At 31.1% G+C, this 22,174-nt stretch overlaps 1 protein-coding gene across 2 annotated transcripts in view; it reads left to right on the forward strand.

The window, feature by feature from the left end:
- Window positions 1-22,174, forward strand: part of LOC100867708 (low density lipoprotein receptor adapter protein 1) — a 77,054-nt gene that overhangs the window by 24,592 nt on the left and 30,288 nt on the right. The window contains exon 1 of one of the 2 annotated variants that reach the window (XM_086913892.1): window positions 6,504-6,977. The exons of the other annotated variant lie outside the window; for it this stretch is intronic. Within the exon in view, the coding sequence (XP_086770018.1) occupies window positions 6,932-6,977 (46 nt within the window). The 5' untranslated portion in view covers window positions 6,504-6,931. Of the gene's footprint in view, window positions 1-6,503; window positions 6,978-22,174 lie in introns of those variants that run through there. 2 annotated transcript variants of the gene reach the window in all.

Raw genomic sequence — 22,174 nt, forward strand, 5'->3', positions numbered from 1 at the left:
AATATTCAAAGCGTATTTCATCTTCAACTTTAAATCGACGCGCAAATTATTATTATTCATGGAAATACTTCGTCACTTACTTTTGAATAAAATCCGCTTTTATGGATTTGTGAAATTGCTTATTTCACATACAACAATCTAACGGAAGAAGATTAACCATTGTTAATATTTTTTCCCATAAATTCGACCCGTTTTTGCGAAAAATGGAACACGAAGATTCCATTTGCAAATGATGTAAAAAAAAAAAAAAAAAAAAAAAAAACAGACTAACGAGATTTCGTTTGTTCGAGAATATTTCTTACGTACTTTTTACGTGTGCTGAATCCGAATCTGGCCATAAAAATTGCCAGAATTGGCCAAAAACATCAGGTTAGGTTTCAAAGATAAATGGATAAAAAGTATCGATTTTTGTTATATTTTCGAAAATATTTCAAAGAAAGTAAGATTTTTTTTTTCTCACTATTTTTGTCAATTTTTGCGCATGGTATGCTACTAGTTCTCTCCTGTAAAGTCAAACTTGATTTATCAGCATAGGTTTTTTTTTTATGGTTATAGTTTTAAAGTTTTTTTCATTTTTAATGAATGAAAAGTTTTCTTTTTTTCTTGATTTTTGAAAAACACAAGTTACTCATTCTTACTCGAGGAAAATAAAATTGAACTTTCTTCTTGTCAAAAGAATTTAAAAATGCAATAACTTCTAAAAAAAAAATAATTCTATGATGATTCGAATCAAATTTGATTTTACAGAAATATTATATGATAAGAATATTAATGAAATATTTTCATAAAAAATGATATTTTTATGTCTAATTATCTTTTAAATTGAACATAATGCAATTTTTACGACAAGATTCAGATGCAAACCAAAGATATTCTCAAGCAACAACAAAATTTTGTTGATATATTTTTTTTTATCCTTTGTCTTTTTCACATAAACGAATCAAATTTGTAGAAAAAAATATTAACTTTAATATTCTTCCATGTATTTTCTTTTACATTTCTTTCTTAAGAAACATTTTGTATTTTTTATTTTCTTTACTTTATATGTAATACACATGTAAAGCTTGAATGCATTACGTTAATCTCGAGAAAAACTGAAAATTGTGTAACAATCGTTACGTCAAGAAATAATTTGAATATATTCACAATAAACGTTAAACAAATTTCGTTTAATTAGATGTGGGAAGAAAGTGAGAAATTGAAAAAGAAAAGAGTATCGTGTTGTATCAAAATAAAGAGGTGAAACGATATTTTCCGGATGAATTTTCATGGATGGTAGAAAGTAATTCGACTGAAAATACTTCTCGAGAAATATTTGACGATTGTTTTCCTCGTTCAATCCTTTCATCCGTGTCTCTACAACTTTATTCAAATTGGCAAAATTACTTGAATTTATGAAACTTGAAGTCGTGTAACTTTGATGATATGAATCTATTATTGTTCGATTCGAAATATCCTTATAACTTTTTACTCGCTCGTTCTCACAATCATCAATTGTTTGCTTCAAAAAGTTTTCAAACAATACTTAAGAGATTGAGTTAGGTTAAGTTGGTAATTTGAATCAAAGAATCCTTCAACAAATTTCAGACCAAAAAACCTCAAATTCACTGGAAATAATACATCTTGATGTGAACTTGATGTATGCATATTAAAATTATTAAAATTAGAAATAATATCAACTAAAAATAAAGATGAATTGGATGAAAAAAAATTTCAAAATTTATAGAAATGTAAATTTTAAATGTAATATATAATAGAATGGGATGAGAATTAGTGCATTTAATATTTGCTGTTTCAATTTAAATTACTTGAGTTGACATTTCTCATATTCGACGGTATTTAACAAAATACCGTTTTTATTTGCAATCAAAAAGTTTTTAATTGAAAAAAGAAAAAAGTAGAAATTTCTGCAACTCCTTCAACGCTAATTATCAAACTTTCCACAGATAAAATGTCGCTTATTCAAACGTCGATTATTGTCGAAGGTGAATACGTATTCAATAATGTTTAAATTTTAAAACACGGAACAATATTTAAAAAATGATTAGATAAACGTAATTGAATGTCATAAAAAAATTTGATTTTGAATAAAACTGTTGTAATATTGAAAGTTGAAAAAGTTCTGAATAATTTATCTATGTAAAAGCAATGGAAGAGTATCCAATATGTTACATGATGTCTTATATAGAGCGATTTCTTTTTCAGCACCTCAATTTTTCCAGATAAACAATAACAATTTATCAAAACAATCTTGAAGAAAACTTTTACACATTTTATAAACCTAAATAACAAAATTACTATAATATTGCACAAATATTAAATAGTTTAAATAGTATATTTTAAATAACATACTTTTTATTAAATTATCCATAACTTACGAACTCTTTTCTTCTCACCCTATATATAAAAATTTTGTTTCGAGAACAACTAACTTTTCAATCCATTATTTATCCAAAAGTTAGAAAAAGAATCCTTTTTCCCCCGTCACCCTATATAAAAATTCTTATTCTATCTGCAGTTCTTCGTGCACCACTTTACAGCCATCCTGTATAATTTGTTTATAACTTCGAGAATATCAACTTTTCAATCCATTATTTACCAAGACTTTCTTCTATTTACGATTTGTCTAAAAGTTACGAATCACCCTATATACGTAAAAATTCTTGCTCCACCTTACAATTCTTCGTATCCTTCATATATATATATATAATATAATATAATATAGTTTATAACTTCATCGAGAATATCAATATTTCGCTGCCATATTTATATCTTCGACGAGTTAGCTTTTCCTCTCTTTTTTCGTCACCCCGTATAACAATAATCGTTACCTCGAAATCCTCCATTCGTTTATCGGCATATAAGTCGTCGGATCGGGCGAGTTGAGATATACCGAAAAATAAATCGTGGCGGACAAAGCGCAGCCCTCGATGAATTTTCGCCATACGTGTCCCAAGGACGGAGCAAAAAGTTGTTGTAGCGGATCGAAAAACATTCGTGCCGATAGTTTCTCTTGCCAATCATTTCGCGACGGTGCGATGGCCTCTCCAACCGATGCTTTCTCCCCTTTCCTTCCTCGAGCTTTTTCCTTGTACAGAGAAACGAGAGAATCGCTGCCTCATCGATATTCGATGCTTTTGACACAGCCGTTTTGCCCTTCCCTCTCCCTATTGTTTCCTACCAATGGCGCGGTAAATTTCTTCGCGAACGTTCTTCACGACTCTGTCTGTCTCTCTCTCTCTCTCACACACACACGCGCACACACGAGAGAGGATCTCGAGCAGTGAAATTGTAGACAATCGCGAGATAGAGAGAACGTAAGTCGTGAAATTTTATTAACGATTATTATTTTGTTTATTTCGTGTCGTTTCAATGTCAAAAACGAGTCTCGCTTTGAAGATAATTTCACGACTAGGAGCAGGAATGCAGGAGACAACGGAGGGAGAGCAGATTTTTTGTTGAGAACAGTTTGGAATGAATTTATTATTTTCTTGGAGCATCGTGTTTGGAACAAACGTTGGTAGGTTTAAGTGGAGTTTAAAGATTAATGAGGATAGAACTTTTTTTTCTATTACTGCTGCTATATTATATTTATTATATTGTTTTATATTATTATTATTATTAAAATTTTTTATAAAATTGAAATTTTTTATTCCTTTTTCCATTCTAAAGTTTAAATATTATTTTAATTCAAATTATACATGTTTAGTTCTAGCGTTATTTTATTTCTACGATTCTCGAATTTAGACTTTTTGTTTAGATTGTTGAGAAGTTTATCTTTATAATTCAAATTTTTATTTTAAAAAACCATTTGTCGAAATAGATATCTGTACTATCAAATTATGAGAAAAAAAATTCTACTTAATTCGTATTTGCTATATTTTATCTATAAACAAATTAATTTTGTACATTAATTTCTTTTTAGCAAAATATAAAAAGCTCGTTTTACATTTTTCTGCAATCACTGCGTGCACTTCTTTTATAATTATCACTTATTCACTTCACTTACTTGACAGAAAAAGTTAAGGAAAAAAAAATAATAATAATTTACGAATTTATTTATATTTATTTTTCCAAGACGGAATAAGTTGAAACTAGAAATAACAAGTGAAGTAAGGATGAAGAATATAAAGTTTCATAGCTTTTGTCAATGAAGATTCGTCTTTCAAGATTATATAAGATAAATATCATTTAAAAATCCACTCTTTCAACGAACGTTACTCCTTTTATTTAGATATTTTAAAATAACTCTCTTGGATAGTTTTTAATCTTCCTTTTTAATCTCTCATTCAATACTTTAAAATAACTCTCTTGGATAGTTTTTAGGTTTAACTTCCTTTTAATCTCTCATTCAATACTGTTCTGCAAAAGATGGAAAAATGTGGGACGACAGCGGTTAAATCGCGTTAAAACTTTCAAGAAGATCGTTGGATCTTTACATAGAAGAAAAGAGATCCAAGTTTTGCTAATTTTTAATGCGAAAGTTACAGGTTCAAAAATAGTAGAGAAAGCAATATCTTTATGGGATCGAGTATTTATAAATTTATATGAAATTCGATACGAAAGATTCCTTTATAGGATTCCAATAATACATACTACTTATAATGGATGGATCATCTTCTCTGATCTATCTTGACTTTTCGATAAAATTTCGATAGCTGTTTCATTTTTAAAGATTATTAAAAAAAAAAAAAAAAAAAGGATTTTAAATCTATTTCGAATAATCGTGTGAATCACGTTTGGAGGTGCTTTATATTTTTTCAAGCACTTGTAGATAGAGTTGTTCCATTCGAGATTCGAGTCTACTTGAAAGTAGTATTGCTCTTTTTTTTTTCGAGATATTTATAGAGGATCCAGTCCATTAATGTACGAACTTACTTGCAATATATGTACTTGATCCCATCACCAACTTTTACCCCTTATATGCGCGTGGTTTGTTCTATTTCCACGTCAAAGTATTTTTAGAAATATCGACTGTAAGTACACTTGCACACTTGTATTAAAACTTTATCGAATTTAACGATTGTGCGAATTAAGTTAGATTTAATTTCTTTCTCGCCGGACGGATAAAAAAAATTTCGCAACAACGAGGAAGATAATTGCCCAAGTTGAGTAACTTTTTCGACGGTATCGTTTCAGATTTCTTTTTCGAAGTTTCGTTTTTATCGTTAAAGAGGAAATTAATTGACTCGAGCTTGAAAAATTTATTATTTCGTTTCTCACGAAACGTTTTATATATTTATCGATTTGCTCCCCCCTCACGGGAAAACGTTTAATATAAAATGCAAGAAGATGGTGTATGGTCGATTTCTTTATAGCTACGTATGCGATATAAAACAAACATATCATAGTTCGAAATGTGACTTTGAAAAAGGTGCAAATAAGTCTCCCAGTTGACAGTAATCGGCCATTAACGCAACATCAGATCTAGAATGCTCGGATGAACATTTTTATTTAGTTTTTATTTGAATTTCACGATCATTTATGTTGTGCATTGAACGTGATATGTAATGTCACATTTTTCAAGAATTAAACGAATTCATATTGAATAAATTTTAAAGTGACGTCACACGTCGTTTTTGCAACATTAGCATAATACATTTTTATGAATTGAAAATATACTTTTGTATATTAAAATTATAAAAAAGGTTAAAAATTATAATTAGTAAATTAAACTAGACATTTACCAACAAAAAAAAAAATTGAATCTAATTATTTAATCCGATGATTTCGATTCGACCGAAATTTTTCAATATCATTGCGCGAAAGAAGAGAACAGAGAATTCGAAGAAAGAATCATGGGAAAAATATAGGAAAGAAAGTTATAAAGTCGTAATCCATGAATCGAGAAAAATCATTGATCTATATACATAACTTAATAAAAAAATTATATTACTTGACCTTTGATTTCGATTTCAAAGAATTGTGCATTGAAAAGAAGAAGAAGAAGAAGAAAGGGAAAAAATTGAAAATTGGAAATAGCGAGAAGTAACTAACCTATACGTTTAGCAACAAAAAATCGCATCATTTAATCCCTCCAGATCCCAGATTTCAAACCTATCTTAAAATCGAAACGAAATTGTATTCGGAAAGAAGAGAAAAAGAAAAATTTCGAGAAAAGAGAAAAATTGGAAATAGTATCACAGAAATAATAATATTAAAACATCGCATTTACCGATATCATCTAATCCCCTTTAATTCTGATCTTTCAAATCTGCATCCATTCCACCCTATCTACTCCAAAAAAAAAAAAAAAAAGAAAAAAGGAAAAAAAAGAGAAAATTCGAAGAAAAAAAAATGCAAAGAATATCATCAGAGAGAAAATATTGAAAAGGATATATAACGCGACGTGAACCGCGAATGCGTGAAAATAATCTTTATCCTTTCGGCGGGGATCCGGTTCGGAAGCTGAACCGGAATCCAGGAACGGGGAAGGGGATGAAAACGGGGATGGGGATGCGCATGTACGCGACAGGGGAGCGGAATAAACTCCGTGCGGACGCGCTCACATCGCGGCGCACAGTCTTCCCGATAGCACACGTCCGCACGCAGCTCCCTCCCTCGCCAAAAACCTTCGACTCGACTTCACTCGACTTTACTCGAGATTCCACACTGATCCACCGCTCTTTTCCACCAACTTTCCCACTTCTCGTTACACTTTCGTCCCGAGACGATGGCGACCGGTTGAACACGACGCAGCCAGCCCCCTCCCGTTGCTTTATTCGTCGTTTATTCGCGCACGACGAAATTCGACTCGTCTCCGGGTATTAACGCATGGCACATGTTATTGAAATCGAGGATCGTGCCGCGTCTCGCGAGTGAACGTAGCCTGGCGTAGCAGGGCGCGTCTGTACCGACTGTTCCGTGGGGGATTACGATCGAAGGAAAGATTTCAGTTCTGGTGGATCTCGTGCTGCGCTGGGCAGCCAAAATGTCATTCTTCAGGGGGTTGTGGAAGAGCAGCTCGAAACATAAGAGTAAGCTTTCTTTACTTTTTTTTTCTTTTTTGCACGTTTCTTCGTGTGCTTGGTATTTTTTTTTTCCTTTTTTTTTTTTTTTTCTGTTTTAAAGTATCGAGGATAAACAGGCGGAATAACGCGAATTTTTATTTCGATCGTTTGCGAGAACGAATGGAAAATACGATTGGAAATTCTTTTTTTTTTTTTTTTTTTTTTTTGAAGCATGGCTTTTTGAACGCGAGAAAAATACGTTTGCGAGATTTTGAAATATTTGATATAAATGAAAATTGTATATATATCGTATCGAGAATGCGTTATTTAAAATAAAGGCAGGAAAAATGTTTTTACGATTTAAGATTTACGTGACTACGGGTTTTTTAGACAGCTTATTTAAAAATTTTAAGAAATTATGTCGTACATACGCATAATATATATTTATAATCAAGAATTTCATTATGTATATTAACAATATTTTTTTCACAATTTTCTGATAAATAATAAAAATATTCTTATCTAAGAAAAATAATTTGTAGATTAAAAAAAAGAAATCGTTCTACATTGCAGCATTTTTTTAATTTTTAAATTTGCTTCGATATTACATTAGGATCTCTTCCTTTTATAAATGTGTCGATAAAATAAAATTTTTCTCGATAATATTTATAATATTTAACTATCATTGAAAATAATACGAGAAGAAAAATATTTACGTCATTTATGTAAAATGCGGGACATATTACGAAACTTTTTATATTTGCAATAAAAATTCGCAATCTTATCTAAACAATTCACATTTTTAATCTTAATTGGAAATGTATTGTATAATAACGAAAAACATAGTAAACAAATATCTTGAAATATTTTTCCAATTATACATAATATCATAATGATATTAAATTGCAGATGAAACGATGAAATTCTCTGAAATAAAAGAATTTCGACATTTATAACTTTATCGAAAGTAACATCAATCAAATTACTTGGCTTCACAAATTCAAAAATTAAAAAAAAAAAAAATACTTAATCTAATTCTTTAATGCATTCTTTTCAAAATCTTTTTATGAACTGCAATTTTTAATATAAGAATATACTCGAATTCGAAGTATAGTTCAACACTCGATTTCTTCTTTAATCGGACAATTGATAAAATAGTATTCGAGCTTTAACGGTGCATTATTATAATTTTGAATAATTTTTCACGCCAAAAACATATAATACAATTGTACACATTGAATTTTAGAAAAACGAAAATTAAAAATCAACAATTTATTAAGCAATAAATTTCAACGACTTCGAACTTCTTTTTTGTCGTTTCCTATCTCAATTCATTTCTCATCTCGATAATTCATTTCTCAATTGATATTACTTAAATTATGTAATTTTTAACATACAATGCAGATATTAAAGTCAACGGTCACGATAAAGCTCGGCATTATCGATATAAGTAGACAAATCACGTTTAACGTCGTTTCATGTTTTATTTTACTCCGACAATCGTATCATAGAATATGCGTGAAATATCTTTAATGGAATTTCTAGATTATTAGGATTCTCATCTTTGTTTAGAAATTCCAAGAAGAAGAAAATCACATTTATTCAAACGAATTATCTCGTCCATGTGATAATTTATCATTGAACACGGGAAACGTAAAAGAACCGGGAGTCAACCGAAGAATTGCATCTCTATTCACTTAATAACTACGACAACACTAATAATACCAATTAAAATTGCACAATAAAATTTTTATTTTCTTCAAATACGTATCTTCTTCACTTGTAATATTTTATCTATATATGATATATTACAGATTTATAAACGAGCAAATTAAGAATTTCGTTTACAATTATCATCAAATTTTCACAACTTGGATATCGCGACAAAAATGAAAAAAAGAATTCCAAAATTCTTCTTCTTCTTTTTCAAATTTCCGATCAATTCAATTATCCGATTACACAATGTGCGCGCAATATCCAATTATCACGATTACTACACTCTTTAAACTCATCGTTTCCACGAAAACAATTTTTCCAAATCGTAATAATCGAAATTCGAAAACGTGATAATCGACGAAATTGCATTTTCTTGGCAACAGAGAGAGAGAGAGAGCTTTATCAAGAGTTATAAGTTGACCCGATGATTAACGGTAACATTGTGCACAGCTGCAAAATGTCGAGAAGCGATAACAAAATGTGTGTGTGTGAGAGAGAGAGAGAGGAGAGGCAGCAGTTAACGCGATTATTCGCAATAAGCGGCGTAATAGAGAGGCAGCGTTTAAGATTATGGTAATGCATACCGGTCCGTGTTATAGGCGCAATGTGACCTTCTTCAGAGCACTGATTATTGATCATAAAATTTGCATAATCTCGTGGCACAGGCCGCATCTCGATCAAAGAATGCGCGTTCATGCTCAATTTACAGCCGAGATCTCCTTTTATTCGTGTCACCATCCATTCCTATCGGCTGAAGAATTTTGGGGGGGAATAAAAATCGTTCCTCCATCGATTCGAACGAAAAATTAGTGTCGTTTTGCTCGATTATTATTATCGTGAAAATTATTCTCGAATCGTTTGTAAATGAGAGTATTAAATCGAGTCGATTACTTTTCTGAATTACGAGTCGTATTGAATGTCGTTTATATTGTAGAATGTAAAATGCGAAATTTCTTTCGTTTTCGAAGCGGAACAAGTTTGACGAAAAAATTGTTCCAAGCAAAATTGGCAATTTCAGAGTGACAAAAAAATGTGGAATAACATTTTTTTCATTGAATTTGAAAATTCGATTACGCGTTTCTTTGGCTATTTTGATTTTTTTCGAAGGACAATTCGCGTATGTGTACACAATTCATTGACGTCCAATCGAAAAATAATCGATTTTCTAATTGCGTAAATTGAAAATTCTTGTTTGAATTTTATCCGAAAGCGAAATCACCTGGTTTCTGTTCACCTGATTCTACCTAATTGCAGGATATCTTGTACAAAGTTTTTTTTTGAAGAGAGGTGCTTTAAAGTTTCGATATTTTTCAAAGTACAAGTTTATTAAAACTTTAAATTTATAAATTGTTCAACTTTTAACGTTCTGTTGCTCCGTTATAAAAGATTCTATTAAACGAAAACTTTAAAGTTCACATTTCGTCCTCTCAAAGTGATTTTCCGCTCAAAAAGAAGTTGCAGAGCTGTATACACACGCTCTGATCCATCATGCTTTACGCACAAACTTTCATTGAAATTAGGATTTTCAGATTTACGTGAATTTTCTTTTAAAGTAATAGTTTCGTGGGCCACTTTATAAATTTCAACAACCTGTTTCCAATTTTTATTTTCTTTTAGAATTAAGTAGTATCAATCGAGCTATAACTTGGTATAAACTTTTTTAATTTTTATATTCTATGTCAAATTAGATCAAAAAATATTAAGATGAAAAAATATGATTATAGTATGTGCTCCAACCTTTTCTTTTTGTTCAAAAATAAAAATTATTTTGGTATTATTCTAAATGTAAGATGTTTTTTAAATAAACGTTAATGAAATTCCAATTCGTGCAATTACAATTAAATTAATAATATATATATATATATGTAGTTTCTAGTAATATAATTTTCAGGAAACAATATTCTTTAATTTTTAATTTCATTCAGAACGTGTATCCTCGAAAATCGAAGAGCAAAGAGGAAAATTTTCACCTCTCCCTCCCCCCCTCCCCAAAAAAGGATAATGGATACATTTACAAAAAATTTCAACATTTATTATAATTTTTCAATATCGAGCCCTGCGAAATCTTCCTCGAAATTTTATCTCGAACAAACGAACGAGTTTTCCCTTTTAACCGGTTTAACTTTCAATTTCCAAACGCGTGAAATCAAATCCTTTGCAACTGGAGAATATCCCAGGCGCACGAGGAACTCATAATTTGTTTTATCGATCGCGAACGAATTCGTACTTCGTCTACGGTTTTATAGAAAAAGGAGAAGAAAGAAAAAAGTGTCCAGATATTTCGATGTATAATTCGAACGAAAGGAAGGAAAATCGTGAAAACGACGACACCCAATTTTATCGTGTAAAAATATCATGAAAATCGCAAGCGAGACAAACAGAATTCGTCTCGAAAGCATGTTAGAAAGCAGTGTGAATTATTGAATCGTCGAATCGATTAATGCGGATTAAAGCGTTTAATTAAATTCGAATTAAATTCTTGACTGTTCACTTAAAATCATCTTAATATACACATTCCAATCAATGCTATAACAGATTGTACATCGATATATTTAATTATGTATGAATTTTTCTACGAAACTTTTTCATATATTCTCGTGCACGAGATGGGACGAAAATCGACGCGAGGAAAAATTTATTCAAATTAAATCGATTATCCAAGAAGTTAAATCGAATTGTCGACACGGCCGACTTGACAGTTGGGAAATAGATTACAGTAGCAAGAAAACATACTTTCCTTGCATCGTTTCTGAAATTTTTTTTATCTTCGATCACTGACGTTACAAGAAAAAAAAAAAGAAGCAGTTCGCTAGGAAAAATTATATATTCAATTTTATCGAGGAAAAATTTAAAATATTAACAAAATGTCACGAATCTTAACGAGTTCTAACGAGAATATATAATTATTTATTCGACATGTGATGGGGAAATGTTACGGAAAATATAGGTGAAGTAGAAATATTGAAAATTTTATGTCGTAATTTATCGCAAAATGTAGAAGAAAAAAAAAAAATTGAAATACCATTTTATAAATCGTACCCAACATTTATTCGCATCGAAAGAGGTTAAATAAATGAAATTATCAAAAATACTTACTTACTTTAATAACCACTGATGAAACAAGTAACAATTTAAAATAGCTTGAAATAATTTTTGAGCGAGTAAAATTTATTTTTAACAATGTATTTGCCCAACAAACAACGAACCACAACGTGTTAATCGATTTTGCCAGCCGTGATCCAAAAATTAATGATAATTTTCTACGATATATTCAATTTTATCGCGTTAAATATTATATTTCGTGATATTCTTGTTGACCCGATATTCTTCACCTGATCAATGGATGGAAAATGGATGTCCCTGTTTAAACCTCCCAAAGTCATCCATACTCATTTATATGCTCTGTGTGCCGAGGCTTGGTTAGTTGGTGAGATCCATATGTTTACCTATGCACGTGGAGAGAGACTTAGCCGCGAACTTTCATAAAGATAACTTTGACGAAGACTTATTATCGCCAGGCGTGGCGTATGTAAAATATATATCAAATTTAAAAATGATTAAACGTTACATGGAATAAATTACAATTAGAAGTGTATATTCATTAACATTTTTTTTTTTTTATCTTTTTCGAGATGATACAAATATCGATTTTCAGTTAATTCGAGATGCTTTTTCGAATTTTTGTGCTTGTGAAATTATGATTATGATATTTTTTTTTAAACATTTTACATGTTGGAACGAAATTGTTCGAATATGGAAATTTTTGAAGAATTTCTCCGTTCAACCGTTAAATCGCGTGAATTTTTTAATGCGAGAAGTTTGCGGAATCCTGATATTTGTAATTATACTTTTGCCTATTCTTTACTTTCATCGCTTTCTAATTTTTTCTTAAACACTTTCGATTTCCTTTCGATAATTAACATGTGTTAATAATTGTACAATAATATTTCAAATTAAATTTTATTTCCATGGTTTTTTATTGCCATTAGGAAATAAATAAATAAAGAAATAAATACATTATTGCGAACAGAAATAATGTACACATCAAATAACAGAAGAATATGGGGAATCTTCATATAAATATTTATTAAGATAAAAATATCTTTAATAACAATTTATCATTAATTTCATCCCTCAAACATTATCGACATGGGCAGTGAATAAAAATAATCTCACTAACGTATTCAAATAAGTTATGGTTATGTCATACAGTTACATTTTTAAAATTTCGTTCGTTAAATGAAGATCTCCAAGACCAAGAGTGAATCATCAAATTCGTAATAAGTATAATTTAATCGATACGTAGCTTGGAGAAGTTAATAATTAATCCTTAACGCAATATCGTATGTTAATTAATTGAAAGGTAGAAGCAACAAAATCAGACAAGCTAAACGATATTTGCCAACAAGATAAATTTTGTTCGTCTTCTTGTAAAAAAGAAATATCAAAGAAGCTGCGTTTGTTTCTACTTTTCCCACAGAAGAATTTGATTTTGAAAGGGAAGGATGGATTGTTTCATTGTCATTGAAATTCATCGAAACAAATTTGCAAGATTTCGAGGATTGGTACGAATGGCAAGATGTCTTGGCAATTTCATCGATGATTGTGTCGGCAGATGTATCGCCGTTCCGCTTGATCATGTATTCACCGAGCTTGGAATTCGAGATTCTGAGGATTCTTTTGCCATTCTTTTATTTCAAGCTGTAATTTCAGAAGGAAAAATTTTCACGAAAATTTGGAACGTTAATATGTAATGGGAAGCGAGAGTTTTGAAGTATTTAGTAATTTTTGATATTAATATATATATATATATATATTAATTACTAATTAATTATTTAAATTTAAAAAGAAAAATTAAATCGAAGTAATAATACAACTTTCGTTGCGTTTATAAAAAATTCATAGAATTTATTTAGAGAGAAAAGTTAAGAATTACTTAAGGATTTAAAAAAAAGGAAATAAAAATACTCGATAAAATAGTTTATATATTGAAATACGCGAGATATTGTTATATTCGTAAGATACGAAGATTAAAACAATTAGAAAAATTGATATACGATATTTTCAGTTAAGGATCATTTATTAACATGTTTGCATTAGATAAAGTGGGATGATGATAGAGCGAGGCAGCAGTATGACAGAGATAAATCTTCTTCTCACTTCATTTAACTTAAGTAAACAAGATTGAAATTTTCAAATTTTTCAATTTTTATATTCGTTTTCGCATCTACGATCGATATTTTAAAAAAACCTTGGATCCACGAATCTTTTATATGTCTTATAGATCAATGAATAATATAGATCTACATTATTATTATTATTATTATCATGTTTTCATAAGAAATAATATACTGCGCTGCTTTATTGATTTTATACCCATTCTGAAAGCTTTCTGCTTTCATTAGATTTGACAAGAATTAAGAAACACAGAACTTGAGAACTTTGGTGTACTTTAAAACAAATAATTCAAAATTACTTTATGTAGTGAGATGCATGAGATATATAAGCAACTTGTGTACGACTGTATAGTTATATGAATCTTCTAAGTAAACAGACATGTAGTTTAAAACAGATGTTGTTACACAAGTACAACATGAGTAGATTTAAAATTTAAAGTTCAAGATTCAAAACTTAATACAAATAAAATAAATGAAAATTTCATTTGTAAAAATTTCACAGTTTGATTCAATTCTCAATATGAGAATTTTCATTTAATTTAAAGCACTTTTTCTTTTATAAATTTTAACACAACTGGCCAAGAGCCAACCGTTTTAAACCTTTTCTTCTTACGTTAATTGAAATTCCACTATTTTATCAACAAAATGAAATTTATCATTAAAAACTTTTCTGACATCTTTAAGTTATCATTATAATCAAACTTTTGTTTTTTGCACTCAATGGAATATTAATTCTACAATTTTTATTAAAATCGAAGAAACATTTATATAACACATCAATGTGTAATAATTTCACTTTCTCAGAAATAAAAATAGAAAATTAAAGAATCCTACAGCAAGATGCATTTTTAAAAGTTGTTGACTATTGTTTTAGGCAAATTCGAAAAATCAACCGATTCGCAGCTCGAAAATAAAATTACAATAAATCTTGTGATTTCACAAAATTTCACAATTTTTCTCGTTCCAGAGCCCTCTACATATCTCTCTCTGGAACGATCATTTTGTTGCTCAATCTTTTGCCCGCAAGTGCTCATTCACGAATTAATCGCAATTTAATTAAAGCGCGGGGGAAAAACACGGCCGCGTTGATAAAAGAAGGAGAGTGCGTGTCGAGGATACGTTGATTAAGTTGGAGAGAGTGAGCCGATGGTAATGAACTTGTCGCGCGGCAAATTGCGCGCGTAACGATTAACAAGAGATGGGAATCGCCCCGTTTCGCCTCGAATCGATGGGATTAAATTTGACGGCGAAGGAAGACAATTTCTCGTCCATCCAGGCCGTCCGTATTTCGTTCGAAGGGTGGACGAATTTTTGCAAAAATTCTTGTTCCACATCATTCTTTCCTTTTCTTATCTAGAAGAAAAATCCCTAGAAGATAAACTGTAACTAATTCGAATTTTTAAAAATCGTTTCTTTGAAATTTTTATTTTTACACAACAATTTCCGAGTTTAAAATTATATAAACTTCTTCGCGTGCATCACTTGCAATTGCTTGAACGATCTAGAAAATGTTCCCTCCTATTTCAAGCAATTGAAGCAAAGATGATGTTTTTAAGAAAAGATGAAAAACAATCTTGCGAAATATAGATTAATCGAGATCTGTTTAAATTCCATGTAGAACGATACTTTGTTGTGCGCAACCCGTCTCCTCTTATGATTGCCTAGCAATTATAATATTATTGAAACTCAATCCGCCATCTTACTTCAACCATCCGAGCGTCGTTGCCACTTTTCTTCCTACCTGCTTATTTTGCATTCAATTAGCTTCTGGCATTCGAGTTATTATTCCCTTTTTCATATCGCGCGTTGCAAAAATCACGCGATTTGTGAAAAATTGTATTATATTTTATTATTATATGCACCTTGCAATAATTCGATAATTTTCATCGAATCACGGCGAAGATAAATAATAAATAAAATAGGGAATTGATCGAAATTAACAAGATCGAAGGATAGAGACTCGTCATCAATTTGATCCTGGTGCAGCGAATCGGAGAGAGAGAGAAAGAGGGGGGGACAGGTGCTTTTTGACGTGGGAACGATATCGAGCGGCGGCCTATTCGTTCCCATTTTCGTGGGGGGAGAGGAGGAGAGGACAGGCGGAGCATTCGTCTGACAAATTTATCGCGTGATCCTATAAAGCTGCACGTTTTAATCCGGAACGGTTCGTTTACGATCAACGCAAAATTATGCGTGTAACCGTGATGAATGAACCGATTGTAAAATATTGCTGTTTTATCGCACGGAACAAATAATAATCGCGTTTAACGATAATTGAATCGTTTTTAACAAATTTTCGCTTAATTTATATTTATACGCCAGAGAATTTGTATTGCGATTCGACGACTTATGGATGATCGATATTCTTTCGGGATGTCAGATTCACTCGGGAGATTTCGACGATGAGAAAGTAACCAGTTTCTTACCAGACAGGGAATTCGTAATGCCCCCCGTGACACGAGAGGGGGGAACGACGCCGAGGAATTATTTACGCGAGAGAATAGCATTGAAAAATGCGTGGAGAAATTGGTTGGAATTTGGATTTCACGCCTCCTTCTATTTTTAACCGTTGATTTTTATCCACTTATGGGGTATAGAATAGAATTTAAACGAAACGCAAGTTGGAGGGGGGAGAAACTTTTCACATTAGAAATCAAACTTTCCGAAAGTTTTGTTTCCCTCCCTGCTTTTAATGCGCGGACACTTTTTAAAAGCTTTGATGCGACACCATTGCAATTTCAGTATCATGGCAAAGTTTTAATTCCTTCCCTGAAGGAGCGAGAAAAAATAAAAAAAGAGGAGAAAAAGTAAAAGGGGTCGAAGTTTGGTTTAAACGAAAACGTTGTGCGATTAATTGATACACGGGATTCGTATATTTGCAATCACCGTCGAAATAGGTTTTCCCTCCCCGGCTGTCGTAAATATTCATAGCAGTCGGTGGCAATTGAACGACTCGTGGATGGTAATGCAAATAATCTCGCGATTCTGCCGGTTTAAATTTACCGTGTGCGCGAGAGTAATTTGTCGAGTAACTTGAAGGATACCTGACATCACTACTCCGATTAATTCCATTTTCTTTTATTTTTCGAAAACTGTCGAATCAATTTTTAAAATGGACTTAAAAAAGGATTTGCTTCGCTTTTCTTTTTTCCAAGTTTCGAAAGTTTGACTCGATGATGCGATTCTTTCTTTTTTTTTTTAGTAAGCCCGGTAAATAAAAGAAATTTTTCATCGAAAAGTGAAAGTGCGTATCGTTTATTATCGTCATTAATCAAAGTTTTTAGTTGATGAGTAATGAAATTGTACATGCGTAAGAAAAGGACGTGATAAAAAATTAATTTGTCCTTCGATTGGATTTAAATACGTGATTTTCGATCGTGTTTTTCGTTTATTGTAACGTTTAATTTTTGCTGAATCATTGAATCAGAATGGACAGCTGCGAAAGAAAGAATTAAGCGTTTGACATGTTGTTAGGATCGAGCGGCCTTAAGAGCTGCATTAGGCTCCATTAAATTTCGTTTGTCTCGCAGATTAATCTCCATTGACATCGCCTTCTAGTTCGCATTAATACAGTTGCGAGAATGCCAGCGTACGAATCAACGATTATTATCGTATCAGAAATTTATTTGCTTATTCGCAGATTTTCCACATTGATAATTTATTAAGAGATTCGAAATATTTATTTTTAGAAATTTTGAAAACTCTTATGGCCCTCTTCAGATTTCTTCTGCTCTAGTGTCAATGAACATTTTTAAAAAATGTCTCCTTCCCATAATTACATACAATCTCTAATAATGGATTATTTGAAATCACTCGTGACACTGGTTCTGAAGAGCATTCCATTTTCAAAAGATATTTCAAAGGATAACTGGTAATTGGTATTGCACAACACGAAGAATATTGTAAAAGTAGCTACCAATGATTCAAGAACACTTGATAATTATTACCAGAGTTGGTCAATCCATCTCTGGATAAATTATTAAATTTATTATCGAAAACGTTCAGCGATGCTGGAGTACTAAAAGTAGAATCTTCGAGATTATCGTTTGAATTAGTTGAGAAGACGACACTGTTCAAAATGTATTCATTATTTTAAAAAGAATTTATTTCTTATTTTAATATTTCAACTTCAACTTGTTTCCTTCCTTCTAATCTATTTCTCGATTCTAATTTGAGCACCGTTTGGGAGAAGTTTATTGTTTCACGAAACCTCGTAAACGTCAGAAACAGTTCCAAGGGCTGTTCCTTGTATCTAACAACACTATTACTCTACATGCGTGTGACGTAATTCATGCTGTTTCTAATGGAACAACATTTGCAGCCTCGCATCGAGATAAGCATCGATCGGTCGTAATTTCCTTGAAGATCAACCGAGTATGCACAAACTCCGGAATAATTTAACCGTTTCGAGATGAATGGGATAATAATATTGGATTTATCGATGATTTATCGGTTAATTGCAGAAACTATGGGTTCTTTTTTTTTTTATTATTATCAATTTCTGATTATTAATGGGGAAACGAAAATAACAACAAGGAATGAATAAATCTATATTCGACTTGTTGTCGTTAATCTTATCACGAAGAAAGAAAATTTATTCTTTTGTGCTACTTATTTTATGAACAATACTTCTTCTTATCGGAAATGGATTTGAATTCTCTACTATAAATTAGAGAAATAAAAATTATCTAACTTGTTAACAATTATTTAATATTTCGAACACGAAACGACTTGAAGTTGCCAAGAAGTTGAAAAATTCGCGTAACTTTTCCGATCCGACACACGTCAAAGAAGCAACTTTTAATAACATTTTCATGGAGTCGTTTACGTTTTCTATTAGCATCGAGAAGAGGATTATTATTGAGACGTAAAATGTTTTTCGTTTTCAAAAAAAAAAAAAAAAATTACGTTCATTTCTTTATTATCCTTTTTTTATTATATACTCATAATTTTTGTATTTTTTTACTAAAGGTAAAAAAGAAAGGAATTAATAACATTCGTTTTATCGTAAAATATATATTCATCGAAAACTTGGAAAGTTTTCTCTCGTAAATTGCTCGCTCATTTCAAGACGTATTAGCGTAATTTACGACGAATCTTCTTCGGAACAGGTTCTTTTCGCAAATGTGCACATTTAAAAACGTTTTTTTCCAACTTGCAAACGCATTTTTATAAGCCAATTTCCATTTCTTTTAATGCGCTTAATCCAGGAAAAGGAGCAGTAAAAATCTCTTATTAAAATTAATATGTTCGATATCATTATTTACAAAAATTGTGAAAAAAGATGCATTCGCGAGTTGCATAGCAACAACATTCAGGTATACACGTTTGTTGTACTTTTATAATTTTATAATTATACTTTTTGATAAAAGATTCTTCACTGAAATATTTTATAATCACGTTTACGATATTTCATTCAAACGTACAATCCCTGAGTAGTACATCGTGTATAGATATTTTTCATGTCACGAAACGAAATATTTTTAATTTAGAAAAAAAAAAAAAAAAAGAAAAAATGTATTTTTGAATTCGGCAAAGAGAGAAAATAATTACGAATTCGTGAGAGGGCGCCGAAATTTTTCCAGACATATGAAAGATCGCGTAGTTAGTTAAGTAAACGAGTATATTCCAGTTGTTCGATCATGGAACGAGAATAAAAGAGGAGACGGCTTAAAAGCCGATTTAAATACAAATTAAATGGAAATTCTTCATATCAGCTATCTCTCGGGTTTTTGTCGAGATTTCGAGCATGGAAATTCGATTTACCACGATTAACTGCACCCTTGGGATTCGTCAACACACGTTCATACTCCTTCAATTCGTGAGAAGAGTGGGGAAAAAAAAAAAAAAAAAAAGAAAGAAAGATACAAAAACTTGCTTTGCAAAAATTCTTTAGTAATCATTCTGCGTGGAACTGTGTTTAATGCTATTATCAGAAAAGCTGAAAATACATTATCTTCTAACGCGATTAATTTTTCCTGCATCGAGGGAAAATATTCGTTAAAATAAAATAAATTGTTGAAACTCGTTTGACAATACGAATTTGTCATTCGAAGTATGTAAATACTTTTCGAGTTTAAATTTATCTTACTATGCTTGCTCCTCGTGTGAGAATATTACGCGATTAAATGATCGAACAGCACGATAGAAATGCAGGGGATATCTCTGTGAGGTCGTTTAAAACTCTGCTTAATTGCGGTTAATTATTACGATACGATACGATTCGATGTATCTCGTTTCTTTCGATTTAATCACGAACTTTCCACATGGTATTGCGGATCATTCGTCGCAGTTAACACGTCTCGACGATAACCTCGAGATAACGAAAGAGAGAGAGAGAGAGAGAGAGAGAGAGAGATGAAAAAAATTCAGAGAAGCGCCATCGAGGCGCAAAAATGTAACCGCGTTTTATTAATCGATGCAATTTCACTGGAAGAATGGGTTCTGGATTTAAGCCAAGCCTCTCGATCTATTTCCAATGCAAACTTCTTCCACACTTCTTGCACAATCATCAAGCTCTCTCCCTGAGAAATTTTCGAAATTTCATCTTGTACAAAGTTATCTGACATCTAAGACGAACGTACAAATCTATTTTTCATTATTATATATGCAGTTTAGTATTATTAGGTGATGAAAGAAAGGTTAAGATCATGGATATCTGCTTTTTATTTACAATAACAAGTCAGTAATACAAATTGTTTTCTTTGAAACTATTGCAGATACGATAAATCAAATTGTAGAATAATATATCGTGGAATCTTTGGAGACAGACAAAATTTGATACATCTGTGATAAATGTCTGTCAAGATTTATTAAGTTAAGAACCAATTGAAATTTGCATGAAGCTTCATCTAACGCGAGCTTAAATTGCTTATAGCTTAATATAAAAGTAAGCCTCGATATTTGTACATTTGTATCTTGAAGAAATCCAAAGATCTATGAATCTATGAATGCATCGGCATCCTGTGGACATAAGAGAATTTAGAATATAACAAATACGTTGAAAGTGAGTTATATCCTACTCTGCATAGTTGAAAAGTTATATGATAAAGAATACTTTGTACAAGAGACACCGCAGAAAAGGAATTCACGTCGTGTATAAAGGAATTCACAATTCCTTTATATGCGAGGTAAATTCCTTTTCTAATATCCTCTCAAGTATTCTTTGCCATAACTCTCTTCAATTATGCATAGAATAGAAAAAAATATTGCAAGTAAATAAGTTATATTGCGTCTCGACATAATACGCACACACACACACATACAGAAAGAAAGTAATAAAATTGGAAAGTGAAAAATCGTAAATATTTTTTCTTCTAATTTTCGAAATGTTAATATAATTTAATCGTTTAAGAGAATTTAAAAATCGTTCGACTCGTGTTTAATTATCATACTTCGTTCAATTGATTCAATACAAACAACCTTCTTTTTGATGATTAAAATTGAAATCGAAAAATAAACGATCCAGCTTAATATTCAACAAAGGTAATTAAACACAGTTCAAGCAGGATAAACGTTTAAGCTCTTTTAAATAATTAAACAAACGATCGACGTTGTATTGAATTTTTTCTCAATTATCTCAAAAAAAAAAAAAAAGAAAAAATAAAGAATTTGTAGTCTCATATGCATCATTATAATATTTTGTGTTTTTGTAGTTTTTCTTCTTCTTTTTTTTTTTTTTTTTTGGTCTCATCTCTTGCATCACGTCATTTTAATTCACAAAAATAGAATCACCAAAAATTTTTTCACTTTAAATGACTTAAACTTGTAAACTTGTTCAATTTTACAAAGAGATCTCAAAAAGAAAACAATTCATTTTTTTTTCTTTTCTCGATTCCTTTTTTCATTGGCAAAAATGGAAAATGGGAATTTCGTGCCGATACATAGTCAATGAATAGAAAGTAAACGGAGAAAGAGGGTTGAAAGGAGTCAAAAGTTTCTACGATTCGTTGACTCACGATCGAAATTGCACGATCGGGGCATGTATTTAATCTAGGTGTAGGGATAAACACGGTGTAGCCCAGTGTTTTCAGTTCCATTAAACGAAGTAGTAGATTCACGGTTAAGCATTTCCTTTTGCTTACATTTCCGCTGCATGCGTTTCTCGAACGTTTGGGGAGAGGAGGCAGCAGTGGTAAAAGTGTAATATTTTACCCGACCTTCTCTTTGAATACGTTCATAGGGAATTTTACTTTATAATTTCAAACTTGTTCAATGCACCATAGCTGTTTAAAAGAAAGTATATTTGATAGAAAAAAAAGTGTGAGAAGAGATGAAATTTATATTTTGTTATTGTTCTATTTAATTCAAGTTGATTAAATTTTTAATTTT

This window comes from Apis florea, unplaced genomic scaffold, assembly GCF_048593485.1.
Source record: "Apis florea isolate Af1SG1 unplaced genomic scaffold, ASM4859348v1 contig_3517_pilon, whole genome shotgun sequence".
NCBI classification, from domain to species: Eukaryota; Metazoa; Arthropoda; class Insecta; order Hymenoptera; family Apidae; genus Apis; species Apis florea.